At 38.0% G+C, this 24,286-nt stretch overlaps 1 protein-coding gene across 3 annotated transcripts in view; it reads left to right on the top strand.

The window, feature by feature from the left end:
• NTRK3 (neurotrophic receptor tyrosine kinase 3) overlaps positions 1–24,286 on the top strand; it is a 451,535-nt gene that overhangs the window by 143,629 nt on the left and 283,620 nt on the right. For all 3 annotated transcript variants that reach the window (XM_003755530.4, XM_012542269.3, XM_023497019.2), the window contains exons 5-11: positions 1,205–1,362; positions 4,865–5,007; positions 5,332–5,473; positions 5,992–6,288; positions 13,716–13,739; positions 15,514–15,578; positions 16,361–16,463. In XM_003755530.4, the coding sequence (XP_003755578.1) occupies positions 1,205–1,362; positions 4,865–5,007; positions 5,332–5,473; positions 5,992–6,288; positions 13,716–13,739; positions 15,514–15,578; positions 16,361–16,463 (932 nt within the window). The remainder of the gene's footprint in view (positions 1–1,204; positions 1,363–4,864; positions 5,008–5,331; positions 5,474–5,991; positions 6,289–13,715; positions 13,740–15,513; positions 15,579–16,360; positions 16,464–24,286) is intronic.

The following is a 24,286-nucleotide window of genomic DNA, read 5'->3' as shown; positions in this document are numbered from 1 at the left end:
TCAGACGACACAGGAGTTTTTCAAACAGTGACTGAATGACTATTTGTCAGCATCTTATAGATGATACTTGATCAAGTATAGATTGAACTAGAAGGCCTCTGAGGTCTCTCATAATTTTGAAGTTCTGTGATTCCATGAAATGTAACTATCAACCATAATATCAGATAGAATGTGAAGTTTACATATTTTTGCAAACATAGTTAATGTGAAATTGAAGAAAACTTCTTTCTGGGGGATGCAGAAAAGGCTTTCCACAGTAGCTTTAAAAATAATTATGTGTTTGACTATAGAGACTATGTTTTATTTGAACTTTGTGTCTTCCCCAGAGGATAGCACAGTATTGAAATGAGCAAAAATTAATTGAGTTGTACCCATTTCAAATACGCAAGAATTAAGAAATGTTAACTGACTCAAAGAGGACTTCCTAGATTTAGTCTAAGATCCAGTCCAAAAAGGAAAAAAGAAGGTTATGTTTGCCCACCAATTCCAATATGGCCTATAAAATGGAGAAAATTTATTGTTCTCATTTTTGGGGGTTATATAGCCTTTATTATTTATATACTATACAAAAAATGACATTCCAGCTAAAGAAATAGTTTGAGTTATACAAAAATCCCAATGTGAGACAATTTTTTAAATTGAATGAACAAATTTGATACTTCAAAAAAAAAGTTGGTTATGATTGTAACAGGTGGAGGTAGGAATAGAAAATGTTCTAGTTGTAGAAAATGGCATGTCACAACCTAGAAGTGGGAGGATTAATGTTCAGGCAGTGGTATTTGGCTAGAGTACAGTGTATTTGAAAAACAAGCAGTGTAAGATAATTCTAGAAAGGTCAGTTTTTTTTGCCAGATTGAGGAGCATAAATGTTCTTTGGTGGGCAATGGGGAGCCATTGAAAGTTTTTGAGCAATGGAATGATGTAATCCATTTTGTGGATGAAGAATATTAATTACTATCTGGTGAATAGGAAAGGAAACAGATTTAATTCATCTTTCCCCTAATTTTTCTAGTTCAAAAAGAAAAAAAAAGCAATCAAAAATGAATAAACTCTTAGCTTTTTTTTTTAAATAAAATTTTGTCAAATACACCCTTTCCTTAATCTCTGAAGACCAGGTGTGGGCCATCTCTGCTTCTCCAGTAAAATTTTAGGAGTTACCCTTTTCTTTAGTTGAATGATTTTCTTTCTCTATTTTTGTCCATAGGAGATTAGAACAAAATTTCTTCAACTGTAGCTGTGACATCCGCTGGATGCAGCTGTGGCAAGAGCAGGGTGAGGCCAAACTGAACAGTCAGAATCTCTTCTGCATCAGCACAGATGGCTCTCGAATTCCCCTGCAACGTATGAACATCACCCAGTGTGGTAAGAAAGCTGAACGAAAATGTCAGTTCTCCTGTATTCTCCCTGCTGGGCCTGGGTCTTCCACTAAAAAATTGTTATGTCAAACTATGACCTCTAAATTTTCCTACTTCTCCATCAGCCCTAGTCTCATGAAACATATTTGGGATTTAAGGGAATTCCAGTGCCCCTATTTTACTGTTCTGCCCATAATGTCCATTTTGGGGACACTCATAAGAGTCATGGTTTCATGAATGCAAGAGAATTAACTATATTCCTTTAAGTTATCTTCTACTTCTTCCTATCCATCTTCATCTTTTAATGAAATTCTATTGTTTTGGCAAAAGAGCATGGTATATGGGAAAGAGAACTAGATGAATTCAAAGAGCTGGGTTTGAATCTATGCTGTTATTTATTAGTTGTATGATTTTGGCCAAGTGATTTCTTATTCCTTAGCTCCATTCAGGGTTGTTATAAGGGTATAATCAGATTAGGTGTGTCTATCACTTAATCAATAAGTCTTAAGGAGTTGCTTAAGGATTTAGAGGTTTAAACAGCTTGGTCAGTTTTCAAGTATCAAAGTTCAGCTTTGCAGCCAGGTATTTTGTGCCCAAATATAGCAGTTTAGCCATTATTCTGTGCTACCTCAAATGCATGGTAAACAGTATATCAATATGCTCATTTAAAACATTAACTAATTAAAATGAATTTAATCAATTTTTTAAATTATTAAAAATAAATTTTATTGTTCTTACATCGCCTATATTTCCCAATAAACTCCCCCCTTTTTTAATCCCCTCTAAGAGAATATACAAGAAAAAAATTTCAGCAAAACTAGCCTATACATTGAAAAAGTCTGAGATTATATGCAGACTTTTATACTCATATTCATATTTACAATGAAATATAAATTTTCACGTAGCTCTTCTTTGGGAACATGTTGGTCATTATACTTTCATAGCATTCAGCTTTATTCTATTATTGTTTTTTCTACTCACATTGTTGTAGTTATTGTGTATATATATATTTTTCCTTCACTGTGAATCAGCTCATATATGGTTGGTCTTTCTACATTTTTTCATATTCATCAAACCCAGCCTTAAACTCATTCTCTCATAGAGCACAGTAATCTTCTATTACATGCATACAGGACAACTTATTTAGTTATTTCATAACTGATGGGCATCTTGTTTGTATATAGATTGTTTCTAAAGTAAATATTTTAACGCTTATGGGTCCTTTACTTTTATTATTATTCTCTTTGGGTCGTATGCTTATTAGTGAGATTTCTGAGTTAAAGGGTATGGGCATTTTAAATCATTTTCTTAGTTTAATCTGAAATTGTTCTTTACAGTTAAACCACTTCAGATTTCTACCAAAGTGCATTAATGTGCCCCTCTGGACACAACTTCTCCATTGTTGACCATTCCTATCTTTTATAATTCATTAGCTATGAGATAATATGTCAAAGATATTTTGATTTATATTTCTGTTGCTAGTGATTTAGAATAGTATTTCATATGGTCATGAAAAGATAAACTACATATTCAGAAGCTACTATATTTACTGAGAATGTGTTCCTTGGGGAGACTTCTCATCACTTTCTATATTCCACTGTTCCCTTACTTGACCTCCCTTGAGTTCTTCTCTCCCTTGGGCAGGCTAACACAGGTGGGAGGGAAATGCCTATCTTCTAGCTGCTGTCTGCCAGGAGCCCCATGGTGGGGACTCTGTGGGCTGAGCTGTGAGTTAGAGCTGTGATCAATCAGTGTGTCTTGTCTGTGTGGAGAGAAGATCAAGGGCACCTTTTGCGTTGTATCAGGCTGTTAATAAGGGGGTAGGGACCAGTCTATTCCATCTAGGAGATTATAAATTGTGTGAATTGAAGGTGCATAAATGTTCAGTGTTGGTGGCTGAGAGTGAATTGAAGAGTCCCTAACTGTCCTGGGAGAGAAAAAAAAATGATTACTAGTCTGTTCCATAGTATGACTGGGTCAAACACCTTTGAAGTATTTATCATATTTATCATTGCCTAAGAAGGGATCCTCCTGAGTGAATGAAATCATGTTAAGTTCCTGCTTTTATGTTACTATAAAGAACAAAAGAGTCAAATGCAATCTATTTCTTTTCTTTTCTTCCTTCTTTTCTTGGAATCAGAGTTAAATGAATTGCACAAGGTCACATAGCTAGTAAGTGTCTGAGGACAGATTTGAATTCAAATCCTCCTGACTTCAGGGCTTGTGCTCTATCTACTACACTATCTAGTTAATCTTTCTTCTTTAAGGCACATTATTATTTATTTATTTATGACTAGATAAAAAAGACCATTTTTTGCTCATTTCTTTCTTGTCTAGTCTTATATTGAATGGGTGTTACTTCAGATCTGTTAAGGACTTTAACTTAAAAAGGCCAAGGTCTCCCACTATATCCAGGACCATCTTCAGTTGTCCTGATCTATCTCTTGCCACTGGCCCCACATGTTTCCAAGGGAGAAAATGAGCTGATGCCCTACCACAGCCTTCCCTCCCTCAAATCTAATTCACTTGTATGTCAAGGCTTCACCTCCCTGAAGTCATGGTCATCTTTGAGAACAAAATATGATATTATTCTAGGATTTTTGTACAGGAACAAATCTATAATGTCCTTTTTATTTAGTGAAGGATGTTGTCAAGAGGAGGCTTTGGATTTTCTAAGAGTCTGGCTTTTAGGACCATAAGGGACAAAATCTTTTTACCCATCTACTTTGGCTTAGCATGAGGCTTCTGACTAACTACAAAAGCACAGGATAAGAGATTTAGAACCAGAAAAGAGCTAAGCAACAATCTTGACCAATTCCCCCATTTTAAAGATGAGGTAACAGAGATCCAGAAATGGGCAAGGATTTAATTATGGCACATAACTAGTAAGTGTTAGAGCTAAAGCATGAAAGTCCATCTGACTGCAGGTACAAAACTATTTCTATTATACTTTTCTGCTCTTATGCAACCATTTGCTGAAAGACTAGGTTATAAATGCTCTTTGAGACTAAAGACTGTTTTTTTCCTTTCTTTGTATCCCCATTTCTTAGCACAGTGCCTGGCATATAGAAGTACTTGGATAAATGCTTGTTGATTTGAGATGGGAATTTTATTTGGGACCCCAAACTTGGGACAGTTTCTCTTTAGGATAATCATATTCAGCACCAGAACCTGCTAAGCAATCATACATAGCTCATAGATTTAGAACTAGAAGGGCCCTCAGAATTTATCCATCCCCTTATTTGACAGATGAAGAAACTGAGACTCAGGGATATTAAGTGACTTGCTCAGTGTAACAGAGTACAATGTAACAATGTAACATCCTTTGCAATTGTACTATATTGCTTTCTTGTTATCCAGATCTCACCTAAAACTTTTTCCCAGAACATGAATTCTATTTATTGAGTTAGGGGAAGAAGAGACAGTCCTCCCAAGCCCAGTGAGAGGGTGAGGTAGATAGAGTTGTGAAATCATTGCTGATAATTCTCTTGTCTTCTCCCACCCCTCAGATCTACCCGAGATCAGTGTAAGCCACATCAACCTGACTGTACGAGAAGGTGAGAATGCTGTCATCACCTGTAACGGCTCTGGCTCCCCTCTGCCTGATGTGGACTGGACTGTCACAGGGCTGCAGTCCATCAATACCCACCAGGTAGGAGAGAAAAGGGAAATGTGATTGTGGGCCAAATGCGATCAGTCCCACGGGCTTAGAAGTGAATTCTTTTGGCTTAAAGAGGAGGAGTAGCTGAATGGTTAAAAGGAGAAATAGACATTGAGCTTGGGACTTATCTTTTTTAGGATAATTATGTGCACCTAATAGAGTGTAAAATTGTGTGAACAGCTATAGCTCTCCTACCTTGCCCTCCCTTAGGTTGAACTAGAAGGGAGAAAGGGAAAGGAAAGGAATTTGAGGTGGGATGGAAAAAGAATTTTGATTAAAAGTGACTTGACGTGATTTCTCCTTTGGGGCTTTCAGACAAACCTTAACTGGACCAATGTTCACGCCATCAACCTGACCCTGGTTAATGTCACCAGTGAAGACAATGGCTTTACCTTGACCTGCATTGCTGAAAATGTGGTGGGCATGAGTAATGCTAGTGTGGCACTCACCGTTTACTGTGAGTATGGACATGTGGCTTCTCTATGAGAGAGCCCAGGGCTCGGAAGAGCCAAGGGTGGGGCACAAGGGGCATCAGTAGAATTGACTTAGAGCTGCCTGAAAGCTCTGAAAAAAGGTTGGGGAAGAATGTACTTTTAGCACATGCTTTTTTCTGAGTCTGGGCAAGGGGGGGTGGGTCCCCAATTCTTGTAGAGGTCTGTCTGCAATATGTAGACTCCTTTCCTGGAGGTCATCTCCTGATAAGCATGTTTGGATTTGGATCTTGTCCCTTATCTCTCTCAATACAAGCTTCTGAAAGGTACATAGATGGAGATACCCTACTGTAAGAGATCTTGGGAATTTGGCAGAACCAAAGCTACTTTTTAACTTATCTGCTGGTGGACTTATCATTCCTCCAGAGGATCTTTTGAAAAGGAAGTAGGCAAACTCTGTGATAAGCAGATCCAGTTCCTCCAAGGTTCCAGTATATGAAAACATGAAATATCCCAGAAATTTAGATGTTCTTCCCTTTGGCAGATCCTCCACGTGTGATGAGCCTAGAAGAACCTGAACTACGGCTGGAGCATTGCATCGAATTTGTGGTCCGGGGGAACCCACCCCCAACCTTGCACTGGCTGCACAATGGGCAGCCACTAAGGGAATCTAAGATCATTCGGGTGGAGTACTACCAGGAGGGTGAGGTCTCTGAAGGCTGCCTCCTCTTCAATAAACCCACTCATTATAACAATGGCAACTACACCCTTATTGCCAAAAACCAACTGGGCACAGCCAATCAGACCATCAAGGGTCACTTCCTCAAGGAACCCTTTCCAGGTGAGGGGAATGCAGTTCTTTTTTTCCCCCCCATCTTAGGGTAGACTCAGTTCCTCCTAGAATATACACTTATGTTCAGTAGTTTGTGGTGGGAAAGAGAAAACAACTGTACTTTTGTATTACCAGTGTTGAATTCACTTAGAACTGCTGTTCTGAGTCAGCACAATCTGGATACAGGTTCTGCTCCTAAGAGGCTACCATTCCAAGAGAGTAGCAAACATACACACTTACAGTTACATATTAAACCCTCTATGTCACTGACCTAGACACATGCATCGATATTTTGAAATGGAAAAGACCTCAGCCATCATCTTGACTGACCTCCTCTTCTTACAATGGAAGAAACATATACACAGCAGGGGAGTGATTTGTTCCCACAGCCAGGGCCTGGCAGGCCTGGAATTAGAATATGGCCCCTTTGACTCCTAGTCCAATCTCTCTCCCACCCTTCCCCAGCCACACTGCTTTATGGTCCAGGTTGGGGGAGGGTATGAGACATTACAAAAGTGGATTAAGGAGGTCAGGAAAGAATAGATATTGGGGTAAGGGCAATGACTAGCAGAGTTTCCATTTAATTGTGATTTTGGAAAGTTGATAGTCTTTTATTAACCTAGGCTTTTATTAACACCTCCCAAGTATCTTCTATCAATTAGAGAATTTCAAGATCAGAAAGAGGAAAAGCCTAACAAAGGTAATAGGCAGTAAATTAGGTTACTTAAAAGGATTATATAATCTCTTGTTCTATAGAGTGATAATTTAGGAATCCAGCATCCCACTCTTGGATCATTCAGGTATTTGCTTCTGAATAGAGCAGCAGTTTTCAAATGTGGTTCAGATATTCCTAAGGGTCCATAGGACCTTTGAAGAGGGTCTATGAGATTAAAATTATTTTATAATAATACCTTAGTATTTGAATTTCCAATATGGTAAATATTGATGGATATAACTCACCTAATTATAATTATAAGTGTTCAAAAAGATCTTGAGACCTAAAAGTTTGAGAATTGCTAAACTAGATGACCTCTTGAAGTTTTTTCCTAAGAGAGGAGAAATGGAAAGAGTGATTTAAAATGAGAAAGACATCAGGAGCTAAATCTGTGTATTGTTTGCTTGTTGTGAAAGGGGACTTCGCAGTTCACAAATAACTAAGAAGTGACAACTTTAGGATGCTTTATTTAATTTAGTGCAAGAGGGTTATAATGAGGAGCACTGGAGGCAAGGGAAGAGAAAGAAAAAAAATGAGGCTGAGTGTTGAGAAAATTTCTTGCCAGTGAGACCCTGGGGATTAGAGAATATTTTTTCCTAAGGGAATGAAATTTAGTGCTTCAGATACTGAAAATTACACATGGGTGGAACTCAAGGGAGCTTCCAGACCCAGTCCTGAGAAAGATCCTGATGGGCTGAGTCCAAGAGATTTTCTTGATTGGCTCATTCTTCCTTTGTCTTCTGGGAAGTAGAAATAGGTATGACCTTTACTTTGAGTACAAGTTCTCAAACACAGAGATGGTTGGGTTGTATATATCACTTAATGTTAGAGTAGCTTTATAGACTCAGGGCTAGAAGGAATACTTAGAGGTCATTTTATCCATTCCACCATGAACAAGGAGGAACATATGAATTTGCCTAGAAAAGTGTAAATTTTTTTTTTTAAGATTGTTGAGAAGTAAACTCTATTCTCTCTGAAACCATCCATCCTGTATTGGGGAAAAAAAACAAAACAAAACAACAACAAACAAATAAAACTTATGGACTTGGAGTCAGCAGACTGGGGTGCACATTCTACCTCTGGACACTTAATAAATATGTGACAATGGTAAACTCTTTGGATCCTTCTTTCCTTATCTGTAAAATGGGCATAATTAAATTCATGATACCTATGTGACAGAACTGTGATAAAAATCAAATAAAATATGTGTAAAGTTCTTTGTAAATTTTAAGAAGTTATATTAATGCCAGAAATAATAATAGCAATTAAATAACAATAAAATTATTGTTATTATGGTGATTGGGTGAGGCAGTGAGTGAATAGTCATAGATTATTGAGGCTAATTTTGAAGAGGCTGATTTTGCTGTCTGGATTTATGGAGAGAGTGAGAGGAAAAAAAATTAAGAGAGAGCAGCAATGAGGTTAAGCTGGACTTCTCTTTCAGAGACCATGTCAGGGAGGTGGACATGCAGAGACCATAAAAAATGGAGTGGTGTCTGCCTGGTATCCAGAAAACTTAGCTCCTTTCCTTCCTGTGGGAGTGAAGCAGCATTTTGTATTCTCCAGACATGCAGGAATCTGCCCTTTTATAAAACTCAATGGACCCTTTTACAAAGACTCTGGTACCTTTTGATCTTTTATTCAGTCATCAAAATTCATCAGAATAACTTCTAGAATATGCTGATGGTGCTGTTAGTAGTTGTGTATGTGTGTGTTGGTAGCAGGGGAAGGTGGATATGTCCCTAGGAACATCTTTGCTATGAATTATACCACCTGACTCATTTGTCTCTAAACTGGGAACCTTTCTAGCTGTTGCCCATTCCATGAGAGTTTAGTTTCATTATACAGCAGTATTTTTTAATAATTCATTTCAATTTAATTCAATTCTACAAACATTTATTAAATACTTACTATAGACAAGGCACTGTGCTAGCCAGTAGGGATACAAAGACCTATAATAAATATATGACTATATACATATGTTTAAAATAATAACCATTATGATGTACTTAGCACATATATGTCTAAGCATATGTGTAAAAAAGGTGTGATATATTTACCCATATATTTGGGTAATTTTTTTTTTTAAGATTGTTGAGAAATAAACTCTGTATTCTCTCTCTGAAACCATCCATCCTGTATTGGAAAAAAACAAAACAAAACAACAAACCAATAAAACTTATGGACTTGGAGTCAGCAGACTGGGGTGCACATTCTACTTCTGGACACTTTAGAATATAATAGTGAATAAATGATATACACTAATAATTGATACAATAGTGTAATAAGTACAAAAGAAAAGATAAAAGGAAAATTGAATGATAAATTTGAGGAGGGAGAGAATGTTTTCATTGAGGGAAAAAGAAGGTCAGGGAAAGTTTCTTGGAGGAGGTGGTAATTACCTTGAAAGAAAGGAGGAATTTCAACAGGCAGATAAGTTGAGTAGGAGGTATTCATCCATTCTAAACTTTGGCTGACAGTGTCAGCAAAGACTGGAAATAGGAGAGAGTAGGAGGAGTATGGAGTTTGACTGGCCATAAAGTATATGAAGAGGAGTAATTTGAAAAGAGTTTAAATGGATAATTGAAGCCAGATTATGGAAAGTCTTGAATACCAGGATAAATTAGTTATTGTTTACTAAATAGACCATGGGAAGTTGTAGAAGATTTTTTGAGTACAAGAATGACATGATCAGGGTATTGTATTAGGAAGATTATTCAGATAATAGTGTGAGGAAAGGATTAGAGAAGAGACAGACAAGGCAGGAAGACTAGTTAAGAGGCTATTGCAATAGTATTGGTGAGAGGTGGAAGTAGGAAAAAAGGGAACAGATTCAGATCATCAAAGGTTGATTAATGAAGTTTGGATAATTGGATTAGAGAAAAAGTTGACTTTGGATGTGGTGACATCAAAAGATAGTAAAGGGTCTTTAGGAGTTAGCATGGGGAAAGGGAGCTTAGTTCACTTTTGGCCATATTGGAATAAATACATGATGAAAAAGTGGTGACAAGGAACAGATGGAAAAGTCATATGAAAATGACAATGGATGAATGTATAAAAAAAAGGGAATTGTTTAGGGAATAGGGCTGGAGAGGAATAATAAGGTCTATTCTTGCAATCCATCTCCCTTTCTCCCCAACCTAAGAAGCAAAGCAACTGCATGAATACACAAAATATTCTTTCTACCTCTGAAGGGTGTGGAGAGATATGTATACTTTCCCCTCTCCAGGGCATTCTCAGGAACAATATTCTATTAAGATGGTATTGTATCACAGGGATGTTTGTAAATGTGAGAATCAGCAGAATTTCTTAAATTGGAGAGAAAGGTCCAAACAGATCACCTTAAATCGATTTAAACTCTACAAAAAACCCTGCAAAGAATCCATTTTTTTTTTTTAAATCCTCTAATGAGGGAGACATGGAACTAGGGAATATTGTTGTCACTATTTCCAAGATGTGAATCAGATCCTGGAAGTATTCCAAGCTGGTATAGCTGTCACAATACAAGTTTATTATCAGGAGCATGATATTTCAGAATTCAGTGCCTCCACTCAGATTTGTGGTGGTAGTAGAGATCATCCCATTCCCCAGCCTCCTACATAGTCTACTCACAATATATTATTCCATTGGCAGTTGCTTTTCAACTAAACAACCCCTATTCCACCTTTGTCTCTGTTAAGAAAACATTGAGACATCTTATTTTGGGAATGGTTCCCTAGGGTGAGCCATATGAGGGTTTATCCTGGGTTGAAGATTTTGCTTCCTTTTTATGCATTCATGAGTCAGAAAGAGCAAGAATGGCACAGGTTAATAATTAAAAGAATAGAATAAAAGCTTTCTCAATGTGGAGATGTGTTTATTAAGAGGAATTGGGGGGAGAAGCATGAGTTCTCCCTTGAATGACTATTCTTGGCCCCTAGGAAGTCTGAAAGTAATGAGGAGAGAAAGTAATCAAAGGGGGCATTTAAGGGACATTCTAAAAATAAGTTCTGCTAATAAGGATATTATTAGAGAAGTAGTGGACACATTAGAAATGGACTGCAGCTTTAATACAGAGAGTGGTCGTGCTGTGATCTTCTGTTCAGAATGGTCATTTTTAAAAGTGTGATGCTGTATCTGTTTAGGGTCCTCTGGGCCTGGAGAGGCTGTCAGGAAGGATCAGAGTCTGAAAGAGAGAGCTGCTGTAAGGAATAGAGATTAGAGGGATAGTTGAAAGAAAAAAAGCAGAGGAAGATGGATGATTACCCACAGATGGAAGGAGGAAGAATAGGGCTTAAAGATGTTCTCAAGTTAGGGAAATAGTACCTGAGGGTTATTAGGAAAAGGGAAATATTACTAGGCTGAGTATGGAAATCAATCAGATGTCAAAGGGAGAGATTTTTGAAAATGCTTCGGAATATCGTTCAGGTTCACTGTTTTTTTTTTTTTTTTTTTTTCTGTTCTTTGAACAAGATAGTCTTATTTCCTGGCCGAATATTTCACTGGCTGTTACCTTTGACTAGAATGTCCTCCCTCCTATCTCTGCCTTGGCTTATCTGACTTCCTTCAAGTCCCAAATAAACTCCCACCTGCCACAAGAACTCTCTTTTGATCCTCCTTAATTTGAGTATCTTCTCTTGATTGATTTATTGCCAATTTATCCTAAGGACAGCTTATTTGTACACAGTTCACTACAATACGAGTTCCTCAAAAGTAGGGATTTTTTTTTTTTTTTTTTTTTTTTTTTGCCTTTCTTTGTATCCCCAGCACCTAGCACACGCCTGGCACATAGTAGATATTTAGTAAATATTTTCTGATTGATTTTTAGTCATTCACTTGGTCTTTTGGTACTTCACTATAAACCTATAGGACTGAGTCTGTTAGGAAAATGAGTAGAAGAAAAAGGCTTAAGTTATGTCCTGCTCGTAAGCTAAGGCTGGGAGAAGCCACAGTATCCCTAGCTCTTATACTATCTTCCTTGATCATGCTAGCTACCTTGCTCTGGAGGGCATAGTATGGGTTCAGAAAACTGCTGCCAGTGCAGAGTAGGGAGCCAGGGAAAAGATGGTCATTTTAGCAGCATCATTGTCAGAGATAAAATTTGACTCTGGCTGTTGTTAAATGAAACTCATATGTGTGAAATGAATGTGTTAGGGAGCAAAGAAGCATAAAAGCCCATTTCTTCTCAGCTACCTCCTGGGTTTTGACTTTTTTTGGGGGAGGAGGTAAAGAAAGAGGAAGAATGCCTTGTTGCTCTTGCTTCTGAGCCCTTTTTGTGTCTTGGCTATGTTCTGGGATGGTTGAACAGAAATCTTTGGCTCTGTTCTCCTTTCTGTGGGCCCCATTTGCTTCCCTTGTTGGGGGCCTTCCCAGGGAGTGTTGGGTCTGCGCCCACTGAAAGATTTGAACTTCATTTTTCCTAAAGCAGAGGATTCAGGTGATGATATGACAGGGATGTTTCCTCCCCACCCCCAACCCTGTCCCCAGTCCATTCTCTCCTTCAGGTTTAGGTGTAAGTACTGATTAAAAGCAAGTTACTACTTTGCCTACTCACCAACAGTATGAAACACCAAATCCCACAAGGATTCTGTGCTGTGAATGTGGCACCTTGTTTTAGTGTCCATGTGTATCTTGGATGGATAAATGTTTCCAGACAGCAGCGAAGGATTTAAGCATTCATAGGCTGATTGGCAGATTACAGGGTTCACAGACTCGGTTAAAACATGTGGCTGACGTGAGAATATTCTCTAATAAATGAGAACCTTATGAGAAACATGCAAATCAGTGTGAACCCATGAGTTGATCTGGCAACCCTGTTCTTTCAGGCTGTCAGGGCATGACCATTAAAAAATCGGTCAGGCATTTTGTCACCTACAGCCTGGAAGATGGAGGCAGGAGGAATGTCAGATCTAGGCTTTCAGATGAGACTTAACAGCCCAAGAACACAACAAATTGATTCTGCCTAGTATTACCTCAGGAATGACTGGGATAAGCCTCCCCCCAAAAACATCACTTCTCCTTGAGGTTGTTACACAAGGCTGTTTACTGGCTAGACCCTTATGGAATTGGCAAGAGAGAAAAGTTGGATCCTAGGGGCTGAGGTGTCCTCATTGAGTGAATCATGAGTACCTGGTAGAAAGACCATTTCAGGTCGTCACTTTTCCGGCTTCCCGCTTTAAGAAAAAGGTATATTTGTCATTGTAGAGGGTCTCTTGATATTAACAGGGACATCATGGAATATTAAAGATAATCAATACAACTAGTGCAGGAAATCTGGTCTGGAGTTAGGACCGGTTCTGTGCACCACAGAATTACATTTTTATTCACTTTTTAATACAAATGCTTGGACTTTTGTTTTTCAAGCACAAGTGGTACTTTGAGAATATGATGGAAAGAGTGTGCTCCTTTCCCTGATGCTCTTTACATTGTACTTTTACATCTCTCCCACCACCAACACTATTTTCCCTGGCAACCAAAGAAATAACTATGGAGTGACACAAGAGTGCTGAGGTTCCAACTCCTCTCACCACAATGAAAACAGCATGACCTCCAGGTATGGAGACAGGGATTATCTTCAGTCTCTTCCCCAATATTGAGATGGGATAGCTGGTCTGTGGCTGAGGAGTTCTAAGGCAACGATGCATCAGGGTGAGGGGGAAAGGTGATAACTGGGAGAAATGGCTATCTTACTCCATTCTGTTTTTTATTAAATGTGTTAATTATCTCTTTGTCCTTTTTGCAGAGAGTACGGATAACTTTGTCTCAAGTAAGTCTCCTTTGCCTCTTGCTTTGTAATTGTTCATGTTCTCAATCCTTTTTTGTTAATTCCTCTGAATTCAAACAGCCTTCCTTCTTTCCCCACCAACATTTGAGAGAGAATGTGAGATGTCTGTGATGGAGTGATCCATCATAGCGATGTTGCTCAAGGATGCTGAGTCAATTTTTCCTCCGCTCCTTTTCCCTAAAGGAGGATTCTAGAGTTAGATTTTTTTTAGATACTGGGCTACTACACTCCATTTTACTTACATTACTAAAGTTAAGTCTTGTATAGAGGATTTGAGGAGTTTTCAGTTCCCTCGTGTGGCAGTGAATCTTGCTGAGCCTGATTTTTTTTTTAATCAAACTGGGATTGTGTTTATATAGAATACCCCAGACATTAATTCCTATACACCATATGGTACTCAAATTTTTAGATGTCACATTTTTATATTTCCAATGTATGTAAAGATTAAAGGTAGGCACAGATGGAATGCAGTGTGCATTAGATTATTTTTGTGGGGTGGGTCAGTATTCAAATCAATGAGATCACAGAGCTATTTGAGCATTTGAGAGATGACCAATGAGCCATTGTATTGTGACTGTGGCTTATTAGATTTCTGGTCTGATGAGTCATTAGGGAAACCATAGAAGTTTGAATGTACAAATAATTTCAGAGTATGGATTAAATGGTCTTTTAAGGTCATTAGGGATTTACATTTGTATTTTTCTGAAGGAAGTCAACCTTTCTTCTCATCTGTTTCTCATGACAAAATTATGGGAATTTGTCTGACCTGTTTTATGGAGATTTTCCCCTCCATATCCAAAGGACACATCCAGGTTGCCTTATGTAGATAACAAATGTCATCTGTGATTCTTATTCCTTCTCAGTCTCTGGAGACTAATAACCTCACAGTTCCTCTAGAGATAGCTCTTCTCCATGAAGATGCTATAAGCCTTAGAACAAACTAAATCTTGGTTTCAGCCTGACTGGGTAACTAAGAATGAGGCATTTCCACCAGTGTCTCTTTTGTATATAATAAGTTGAGTTGCCATAGTGCAGTAGGCTCAATGGGGAATGAATGAGATAGTAGTTTCTATTTTGTGCTGGAATCAATAATCTCGTTAGACCCAAATTACCATTACTAAGACTAAACAACATCTAAGGCCCAAACATGGTATAGAGAAGAAAGGGAATGCGAAAATAAAGGAGGATGAGGATAGAAATGTCTATTGGTAACCTGCTGTCGACAATTGCCTCAGGAGTCAGTGAAAGCAGAGCTTTGTATTGTCTGCTTTTATACAGCCTGTGGGAAGCTTTCCTTTGTTTTTCATCTACAGGTACATCTAGAACAAAGTTATTTAGGTTTTATTTCCAAACTCCCTCCTCCCCCCAATCTCTCCATAAAGCTTTGTATTATTCCAGTGGCTCTTAGGTTATAGAGCCTAAATTTTCCTTTTCCCTTTGAGGAAGTGGGTGATGGGGTAGATAATAGGGATATGATTTCAAAGATAGGATAGCAGTGGACAAATGTGATCTTGAGCAATTGTGTTTAGTCAGGTAATAAAAAAGGGATTTCTGTTCTAGGTTCACTTCTTCAAAATCTAGAGAGATAATAGAATGCAAACATTCAGACTGGAATGAATGTCTTCTTGCAGAAATTGATGGTATATTCTCTGGGGCAGGGGATGGAATTGTATCCTAGGCTCCAAAGAGTTTCCCAATTCTCTCTAATAGTGGTCTGTTGACTAACTGCCCTCCCGCTCTGTTCTTTTGGTTCCAGTATATGAAGTGAGCCCCACACCTCCTATCACCGTGACCCACAAACCAGAGGAGGACACTTTTGGGGTGAGTCATATCCTGGTCAAGAAGAGTTAACTTCTCCCAAGAGGCCTGACTGGGCTTGGTTCAGGGAGACTGATTAATACTACACAGATACAGAAGGAAGCCAGAGACTGGTATTTCAATAGGAAATAAGACTGGATATTTAAAGATGAGTTCTGTGCCTCCAGAGGTAGATTATCTTTTAAAAATTTTCTCAATGTCTTTTGTTTTTTTATCACCATTTATATCTATCTATATCTCTTTATTCCTTCCTTTATCCATTAAGCCATCCCTTGTAACAAAGAAAGTAAAAGCAGTTTATGAAAACTAACACATTAATTGAGTCCAACGGGATATGCACTGTTTCACATAGGTAGTCCCCAAAAGTGGTGGACACAGCATTTTGGCATGATGGTTAGCTGTTTCTCTGAGCTCTGGGATGGCTCTTTGCTCCCTGTAGCTTTAGGAATCAAAGCTTTTTTGAATAAAAAAGGAACGGGGAAATTTATGATTAGTGGTTGAGTCAGGTCCCAAATACCATTCACCAAGGATGGGAACAGCTCAAAGAATGGAATGCTGGAACCAGGAGTTCTTCCTACCGATTTATTGTGGTAAGTTTCTTGGAAGTCTTCAGTGTCTTGTTAATCCGTTTCTTGATGGATTTTATGCAGCAGTCACACAGCATCATGTACTGGGAAGAGCTTCTGATGAAAACCTCTCATTTGGGCAGAAAGCACTTATGCAGTTTACTCTGGGGGACTCTGATGGTATGCCCTGATACTGAATAGTATATTTTATTCCTCTAGGTGTCCATAGCTGTTGGACTTGCAGCTTTTGCCTGCGTCCTTTTGGTGGTTCTCTTTATCATGATCAACAAGTATGGCCGACGGTCCAAGTTTGGAATGAAAGGTATAGTGGGATTTCCATTCACTAGCATGGGTACCTTGGGTGAATCTTTTGACTGTAGGATGCTGTTTCAATCTCCTTTGGTCCCTGGAAGGCTTCTCTCCTAGTCATCCAGGGGTTGATAACACTTCCTAATTAACTTCCCTGGGAGTTGCCTGCTGGATGGCTGTGATCAGTAATTGCTCAACTTGGAGAGCAGGGGCAGGTATGTTGCCCACTGGTGCCCAAATGTGGCCTCTCTTTTTGCTGGAACTAATGTACAGAATTTATTAACTGTGTTGGGGGCAACTGTGCTAGGGCAAGAAGAATGTTGTGGATGTATGAGGGGAGTAAGAGAAAGGACCTCTGGTTATTGGTAAGCTCCTACAAACTGAAGGCCAGAAACTGTTTTTATTATTCTCTGAGTCCCTCCTTGGGGATCTGAAGATAAAGTGGAGTTTCATTGGCCAGGCAGGATGTGAGCTGACTGATTCTACTATGAAATAGTTGACCCATGGTGGTGTCTCAGCACGTAGCTCCACACAGGGTCCCAGGGCCAATGCCAAGATCAACAGGTTTCTAAGTCCACTGGCCAGGTTCCATCACATGGAGTGCTCACTCCAGCACCGGGTGGTGGTGGCTTTGGGCCAGGACTGGTGTAACAGGTCTAGCATGAGAGGGGTTAACATGGTGAATTAGTGTCCACTCATGAAGTCCCTCCTGGGGGCAGGGATTGGCCTGTCCAGATGAGATATGGGAGACTGTGGTACCAATCTTAAACCTGGAACTTTTTCAAGATGTGCTCTAAGCTCAAAATTCCTTTCCATTTCTGGTGTCCGACTGGGGTAAATGAGAGGTATGGCTGATGTTTTTGCCTTTGTAGAGGATTTCTTTTAGGTGCTGAGGCTGGAATCAGGTTGCTGTTTTCCCAGTAAGGTGATGAGGAATGAAAATAATTAGACTTGCTTACAAAGTGGGTGAACCTGCCACCTTTAGCAAATGATATCAAGGAATGGAGAAAATAATGTGGAAATGAAGGGGAAGTTCTTGGGGACTCTTGACTATGTGTTCTCCCTGTTCTTCTGGATTTGAGGAATTTGGGAGCATCACATCCAAGTGAACTGTGTTGATTTAATATTAGATATATTGGATAAAAAAATATAACTTGGAGAAAATTGTCCAGAATAAGGTAAGGAGGTGGGAGACTGTTGCTGGACCAGAAGACATGAATAAGATTGATTTGCTTTTGAAAACCATCCTGGAATAAGCATGTTTGAACAACTGGAACTCTCCAGGTGCCAGATGTGCTAAGCTTCATGTGTCCAGGAATGTGGTAAAATTATTCTTGAGGCTTTTAAGGTGTCTGTGAATATTTTCCTTTTAAACACATATCTAGAATGATGATGCTTTAGTGAGCTTCCCTAATTTAAACAATTCTTCCTTAGCTGCCCTTCCCATCACTTTCAGAACTACTGTCCCCTCCCCCTTCTTTGATAAGAGGGAGAGAATTGGGAGCTGCCTCTCATTCCCGAAATGAAGCACCACCAGCTGAGACCTTGCCACTTGCTTGGCAATGCTCTGAGAGCAGATTTTTCCTGTTAATTGTCATAATGCTCCTGGAACAGCATGTCCCCATGTCGGATGAATTACCCTGTGTGCTGTGTTGGCCCCATTCAGCCGCATTTTGTGAATTTTTTTCTCCTCCATCCTTCTGGATCTCCACTCTCAAGCTTAGATCTTATTAAGGTTTGGGATAGGATGTTGATTCAGGTTAGTAATAAATAAGAAATTTCTTTGGGTTTAAGGCCAAATGCCAACATGAAGCTGGGAAAGAGTCTGAGGCGAGGTGGGAAGACAGTGTATCTTGAACTGATGACATCTGGTAATGAGTCCTATCTAGGGATGCTCTGGTTATGTAGAATTCTGTGATCATTATCAACTTAGTTTATGGCTAGACATGAATATATTCCTGAGGTGATATGGAGCTTCATGATCAGCTGTAAGATGAGGAAACTCTCTTTACTGCCCAAAGAGAGGAAGGTACTCTTAACGTCTCCTTGCTAATAGATGGGAAGGAAAATTAAAATAATTTGTGCTATTCTTATGGAAAAAAAGGAGAGATAAGCACTGGGTAGCAGTACAATTAGGTGGGTTCAGAACTGGCTAAATCACAAGATCCAAATAGTAATTGTTAATGTTCCCATGTAACTTATTTTTTCCAGTGTAAGTTTGAAATGAGGTCTCTCTTGTGGAATGTCCTAGGAATCAGTGCATGGTCCTGTATTTTAACATTTAACATTTTTCTTTATATCTTTATTAAATGTTTATTATAGCATGGTTATCAGATTTTCAGATAATTCATAACAATGCACACCTACACAAACAAATCACAAAAAACGTAGCAGTCTAGAACATTGGGTTGAACTGAATAGAATAAATGGAAATCGGAATAAATATAAAGTCTTGCATTTGGATTAAAAAAAAAAAGCTATATCAGAAGTTCAAAGGTAGAGGAAGCATGGCTGGACAGCAATTTGTCTGAAAAAAAGATACTGGAGATTTTAGTAAATTTTAATAAAATCAGTATAGGTCAAAAGTATGATCTATCAGCTTAGAAAGTAATGTAATCTCAGGCCCAATTGAGAGAGGCATAGTGTCTGGAAATAAGAAGGAATTAGCCCTTCCATACTCTGCCATGTTCAAATCTGGGCTAATTTGCTGAGTTCTGGGTACTACAGTTTAGGAACGACCATGAAAAGATGAAAAGTGTCTAGAGGAGTGCCCAGAGTAATGAAAGATCTTAATATCATTCTGCCTGAGAACCAGTTAAAGCAATTGTTAATGTTGACCTTGAAGACAATGATACTTGTGGTTGTGGGGATAAAACTGTGTGGACATGATAGTTGTCTCCAAGTATTTAAAGGGAAGTCATGGAAAACAGGGTTAAGATCTGTTCTTCATCCCAGGAAAGAACTAGGATGGGGAAAAGTTACAGGCTTGTTGTAAGAGGGGAAAAATTCCTAACAGAGCTATCCAAAAAAAAAAAAAAAAAAATGAAAATGGAAAAAAAAAAGACTAATGAAAGGAAGATCTTTAAATAAAGTCAGGGTGGTGATTTTTTTTTCTGAGACAATTGGGGTTAAGTGACTTGCCCAGGCTCACACAGCAAGGTGGAGACTTTTAAGTATATTGTTGAGGATAATTTGGACAAGATTGGACAAAATTGGACAAGGACTTTCCAAATCTGAAATTCTGTGAAAAGCATGATTCCCAGCCATTCCAGGGTTATATGAGACATCATCCTATCACAACGCTCTAATACTAGCTCCTGCCATTAAGTTAGAGAAAAGGCATTTCATTTTTAAAAAAACCAGAACAAATCAGTAACCTCAGGTGTCAACTGTGGTTTTCTTGCTCTGTGTTGACCAAGACGTCATACTCAATACTTTTTTCATTCAAGGGAATTATTTGAGATCTTTTCAGGATTTTATTCACTGCTTTTTCTTGCTCCTAAGTCTGTATCTTAGATGCAAACTTGACCTGCTAAGCCCCTTTATACAGCACAACCAGCAGAGAAACCAGTCATCCTATGTGGGTGAGAAAATGGGCTATTTTCTATAGCCTGTAGATGAACAGGCTATAGTAGGAGTTCACATAGAATTCTGGGGAAGGGGCACAGTAGGCTAACAGGCAAGAGTAGAATAAAAGAGAGGAAAAACAGAGAAAAGGGAATTTAGAAGATCCTAGTTTATTATCAGAGTTTAATGAGACAGTTATAAAAGAAGGAATTCCTTTTGGTGTAAAGTCTATTCTCTTCTCAACAGGAACATTCTTTAATTAACATTAAACAAGCATTTAGTAAGCACCTACTGTGTATAAACCACTGTATCTCAGATGATGCTTCCACATAATTTTGAACCAGTTGTTCCATGTGTGAGGTGAATGTGGTCAGCACTTCATTGTAGACATCATCAAAAGCTCCAATGTTTCTGATATTATTTTATTGATTGGAGTTTTGGAAAGAAAGTGGTATCAGAATAAGATCAGGGCTCATATTTGCTACTTGTGTATGTCTTATGGCACAGCTAGAAAGGCCTGTATAGTCTAATTTCATTTTTTTTTATTTAATAGCCTTTTATTTACAGGTTATATGTATGGGTAACTTTACAGCACTGACAATTGCCAAACCTCTTGTTCCCATTTTTCCCCTCTTTCTCCCCACACCCTCCCCCAGATGGCAGGATGACCAGTAAATGTTAAATATATTAAAATAAAAATTAGATACACAATAAGTATACATGAGCAAACCATTATTTTGCTGTACAAAAAGAATCGGACTCTGAAATATTGAACAATTAGCCTGTGAAGGAAATCAAAAATGCAGGTGGGCAAAAATATAGGGATTGGGAATTCAATGTAATGGTTTTTAGGTCTAACCTCATTTTACAGATAAAAGAACTAAGGCCTGGAGTGGTAAAGTAACATCATTTTATCATAATTTGTTGTCAAAGTGTGGATAGATGATCTAGGTTCTAATACCAGCTATTCTAAATATATAACTGTAGGGGTCACATATTCTCCTTGTACCTTAGTTTCTCAATTTCTAAAATGGGAAAATACCCACCTTATAATATTTTCCTGAATGTTTAGGGTAAAATTAAATAATATATATTAAAATGCTTGCACAATGACAGGGAGACAATAATTGTACAGAGCTTTAGAGATATTATGAAATTAGAGGAAAGAGAGAAAGGGCGGGGAGAAGTAGGGAAGGAGGGAGGGAAAGAAGGAATCTACCATTTCATAACAGATTACATTATATTGCATTTTTTCCCTGTGATCATCAGAAATGATACCATAATAAAAAGAAGTCCAAGATCAGTGATTTTATTCCCTATACTTCAGATTTTTTCTTCCCTTTTAGAGGAACAGACCTAGTCTCAGCATCTTTGTTACACTTATACATGGATGTCTTGACTTTACTGGAAAGTTTGGGCAATGGGGTATTAATCTGAATGGATGTTTGCCTGCCATTCTAGCTAGATTATTTTTATCTTGTACAGTAAACTCCTGGAGTTTGTGTGATTGGTTTTGCCCACTGTTAAAGGAATACAATGGGTTCTTGTGAAGAAGTGGGCTTTCTAAGTGAACCTCTTGCAAATTAGTAAATGAACACTCTTATGTTTGATTTAATTATAGGGTATCAGTTACCTAGTTATATGAGTGGAACACCAGGGACTAACCTAGTGTGGCTTATTGATTGTAGATGTGATGCTAATTTGTAAACTTCCCAGTAAACAAGGGAAGATAAATTGGAAAGTAGAGAGAGACAAAGGTCGAGCAGAGTGACTTGAAGAAAAGATATTCTGTGCTTAGTAAAAACATAGGGAACTTGGGGTTGGCTGGATCCTAGACCTAAATAAAACAAAAGGAAAATGATAGCCAAGGCATGAGTGATATAGCACCTAGAATTCATTAGAGTGAATTAGCGGGAAGCTTTGAATGGAAAATTTGAACCTGGACAGCTATTTACAATAATATAACTTTTAGCACATGATTATGAGAGATGATGTGTTGTGGTATCAGAGCTAAAGAGAGTCAGCCTTGAAAACAAGAAAAATATATTCAAGTCTTGCATTTTTTTACATATTAGCTATGTGATGCTGTGCAAATCACTTAACCTCTAAGTGTTCTGGACCACTGATATCAAACTCAGATAGAAATGAATTTCTGCAGGCTGCAGATTGACTTAGAAACCCTCGAATTAACATTATCTCTGTTGTGCTGAATTTTTATTTACTTTGTTAAACATTTTCCAATTTCATTTTAATCAGGTTCTGGCAGCACTTGGAGTTTTTACAGCTCTTCTTTAGGCAACTTTCTAAGACTATAAATTGCAGAAGATTGCCTATCTGCATTGGTACAGGAAGTTTTCATACTTACTGGCATCACAGATCTAATCATTATCTCTGTGATATTTTATATATTATGGGAAAATTATAAAGTATATCCTTCATTTATAATCAAATACCAAATCCTTCCTAAACTCTATATGACTTTATTAAAAAAAAACAAACCTTTATTTTTATTCTGAACTTAAGTAAAACAAACTAGGAAGATAAGAATATCTGAGAGCCAGAGGATTTAAATGGGGTTATCAGTCTAAATGAAGATTAGTGTATTTGGGGAAAATTAAAAATTGTGAAGGGAGATTTTTATCTTAGAGCAAGTCAGATCACTTATCTTAGAACTAGTAGAATTATAGAAATAAAATCCCTGGTCTACATTAGGTTCCATGACCTTGAAGCTCCTAGGGAAACTTTACAAATTAGCAGAATACTAAGGAACTTCTCACAATGAATTTGTTATTGTAATTCTTAAGAAATATATTTTATTGATTTTTTTTTCTGAATCCTAGGAAACATACCTTCCTTAGTCTTGACATAAGAGATTTAGCCACAGGGAAAGGAATCATAGAAGACACATTTAGAGCCAAAAGGAAACTTAGAGGTCATATAATTCAATCACTTTATTTTGCAGATTAGGAAATTGAGCCCCAGAGAGATGAAGATTCCTTGTCCAAGATCATATTGATAATTAGCAGAGGCAGGATTTCAATACATGTCCTTTGACTCAGGACACAGAGCTTTTTGCACTGGCTCACTTCAGGGGGGACAAAGTACTAGCTCTGGTGTCAAGGTATTACCTGCTTACTTCTTCCTATAGTACAAAGATGGGGATGGAGGAGAGCAATGGACTAAGGAGGGGACAAAGCAGGAGAAACAGAATGGCTGGAAAGGAAGCAAGTAAATAAATGCAGCTCCATGCTTCCGGTAATGTTTTAAGTGCCCCATCATTATCAATTCGTTTGCTTTTTATTCTAATGGCCTGATCTGTTACTGGTGCCTCTGATGTACATGTGGATGTCAAAAGTACTTGTAGAGCTGTTCTGTTGTAATTTAGCATTAGTTAATAGGTACTTAAAGCAAAGTGGTTGCCTATTTGATTATGATTGGGCATTATTAACTTTTTTTTTTTTTTTTTATAAATATATGGTAACTGTCTTTCAGTAGATTTGAGAATGATGCCAGAGACCTGATCACAAGGGGTTTGATGTCTGCCAAAGGATCTTGGTCTTGGTTCATAATGAACATGGCTACTGTCTCTTTGATGAACCAGTTTGCATTATATGATTGATCTTGGGTGGATTTATTCTGCCCTCCTTCCTGATCCTGTTTTGGTACACTAACATCTATCAGCAGGATGGTACACTGGAGCCCTCCAGGGTCATAAAAAGTGACAGTTGTTCCCTATGCTGCTGTGCTGAAGGTATAGGCAAAACCATAAGGTAGGAGCAGCCAAGTTGGTAGAGATGGTATTAGCAAGAGGATTTTAAAAATATATTTGTATGTGTGTATGTATAAACACACACATATGTGTATATATGTATGTGTGTCTATGCATAAATAAATAAAAGGCTGTATATGTATTGTATAGATACACACATGTATGTATGTACATACACATACAAATAATCTTTTCCCAATTGATAAAAGGTCAAAGGATATGTACAAGCAGTTTTTAGATAAAGAAATTAAAGCTATATATAGCCTTTTGAAAAAAATGTTTTAAATCATTAATGAATAGAGAAATGAAAATTAAAACAGCTTTGAGAAAGCATCTCATACCTATCAGATTGGCTCAAATGATAGTACAGGAAAATGAAAAATGTTGGAAGGGTTGTGGAAAAATTGGGACATTAATACACTATTGGTGGAACTGAGAACTGGTCGATTTATTTTGGAGAACCAACTATAATTATGCCCAAAGAATTGTAAAACTGTATA

This window comes from Sarcophilus harrisii, chromosome 2 (genome assembly GCF_902635505.1).
Source record: "Sarcophilus harrisii chromosome 2, mSarHar1.11, whole genome shotgun sequence".
Classification (NCBI taxonomy): domain Eukaryota; kingdom Metazoa; phylum Chordata; class Mammalia; order Dasyuromorphia; family Dasyuridae; genus Sarcophilus; species Sarcophilus harrisii.
This window is presented reverse-complemented; position numbering and strand designations above follow the sequence as displayed.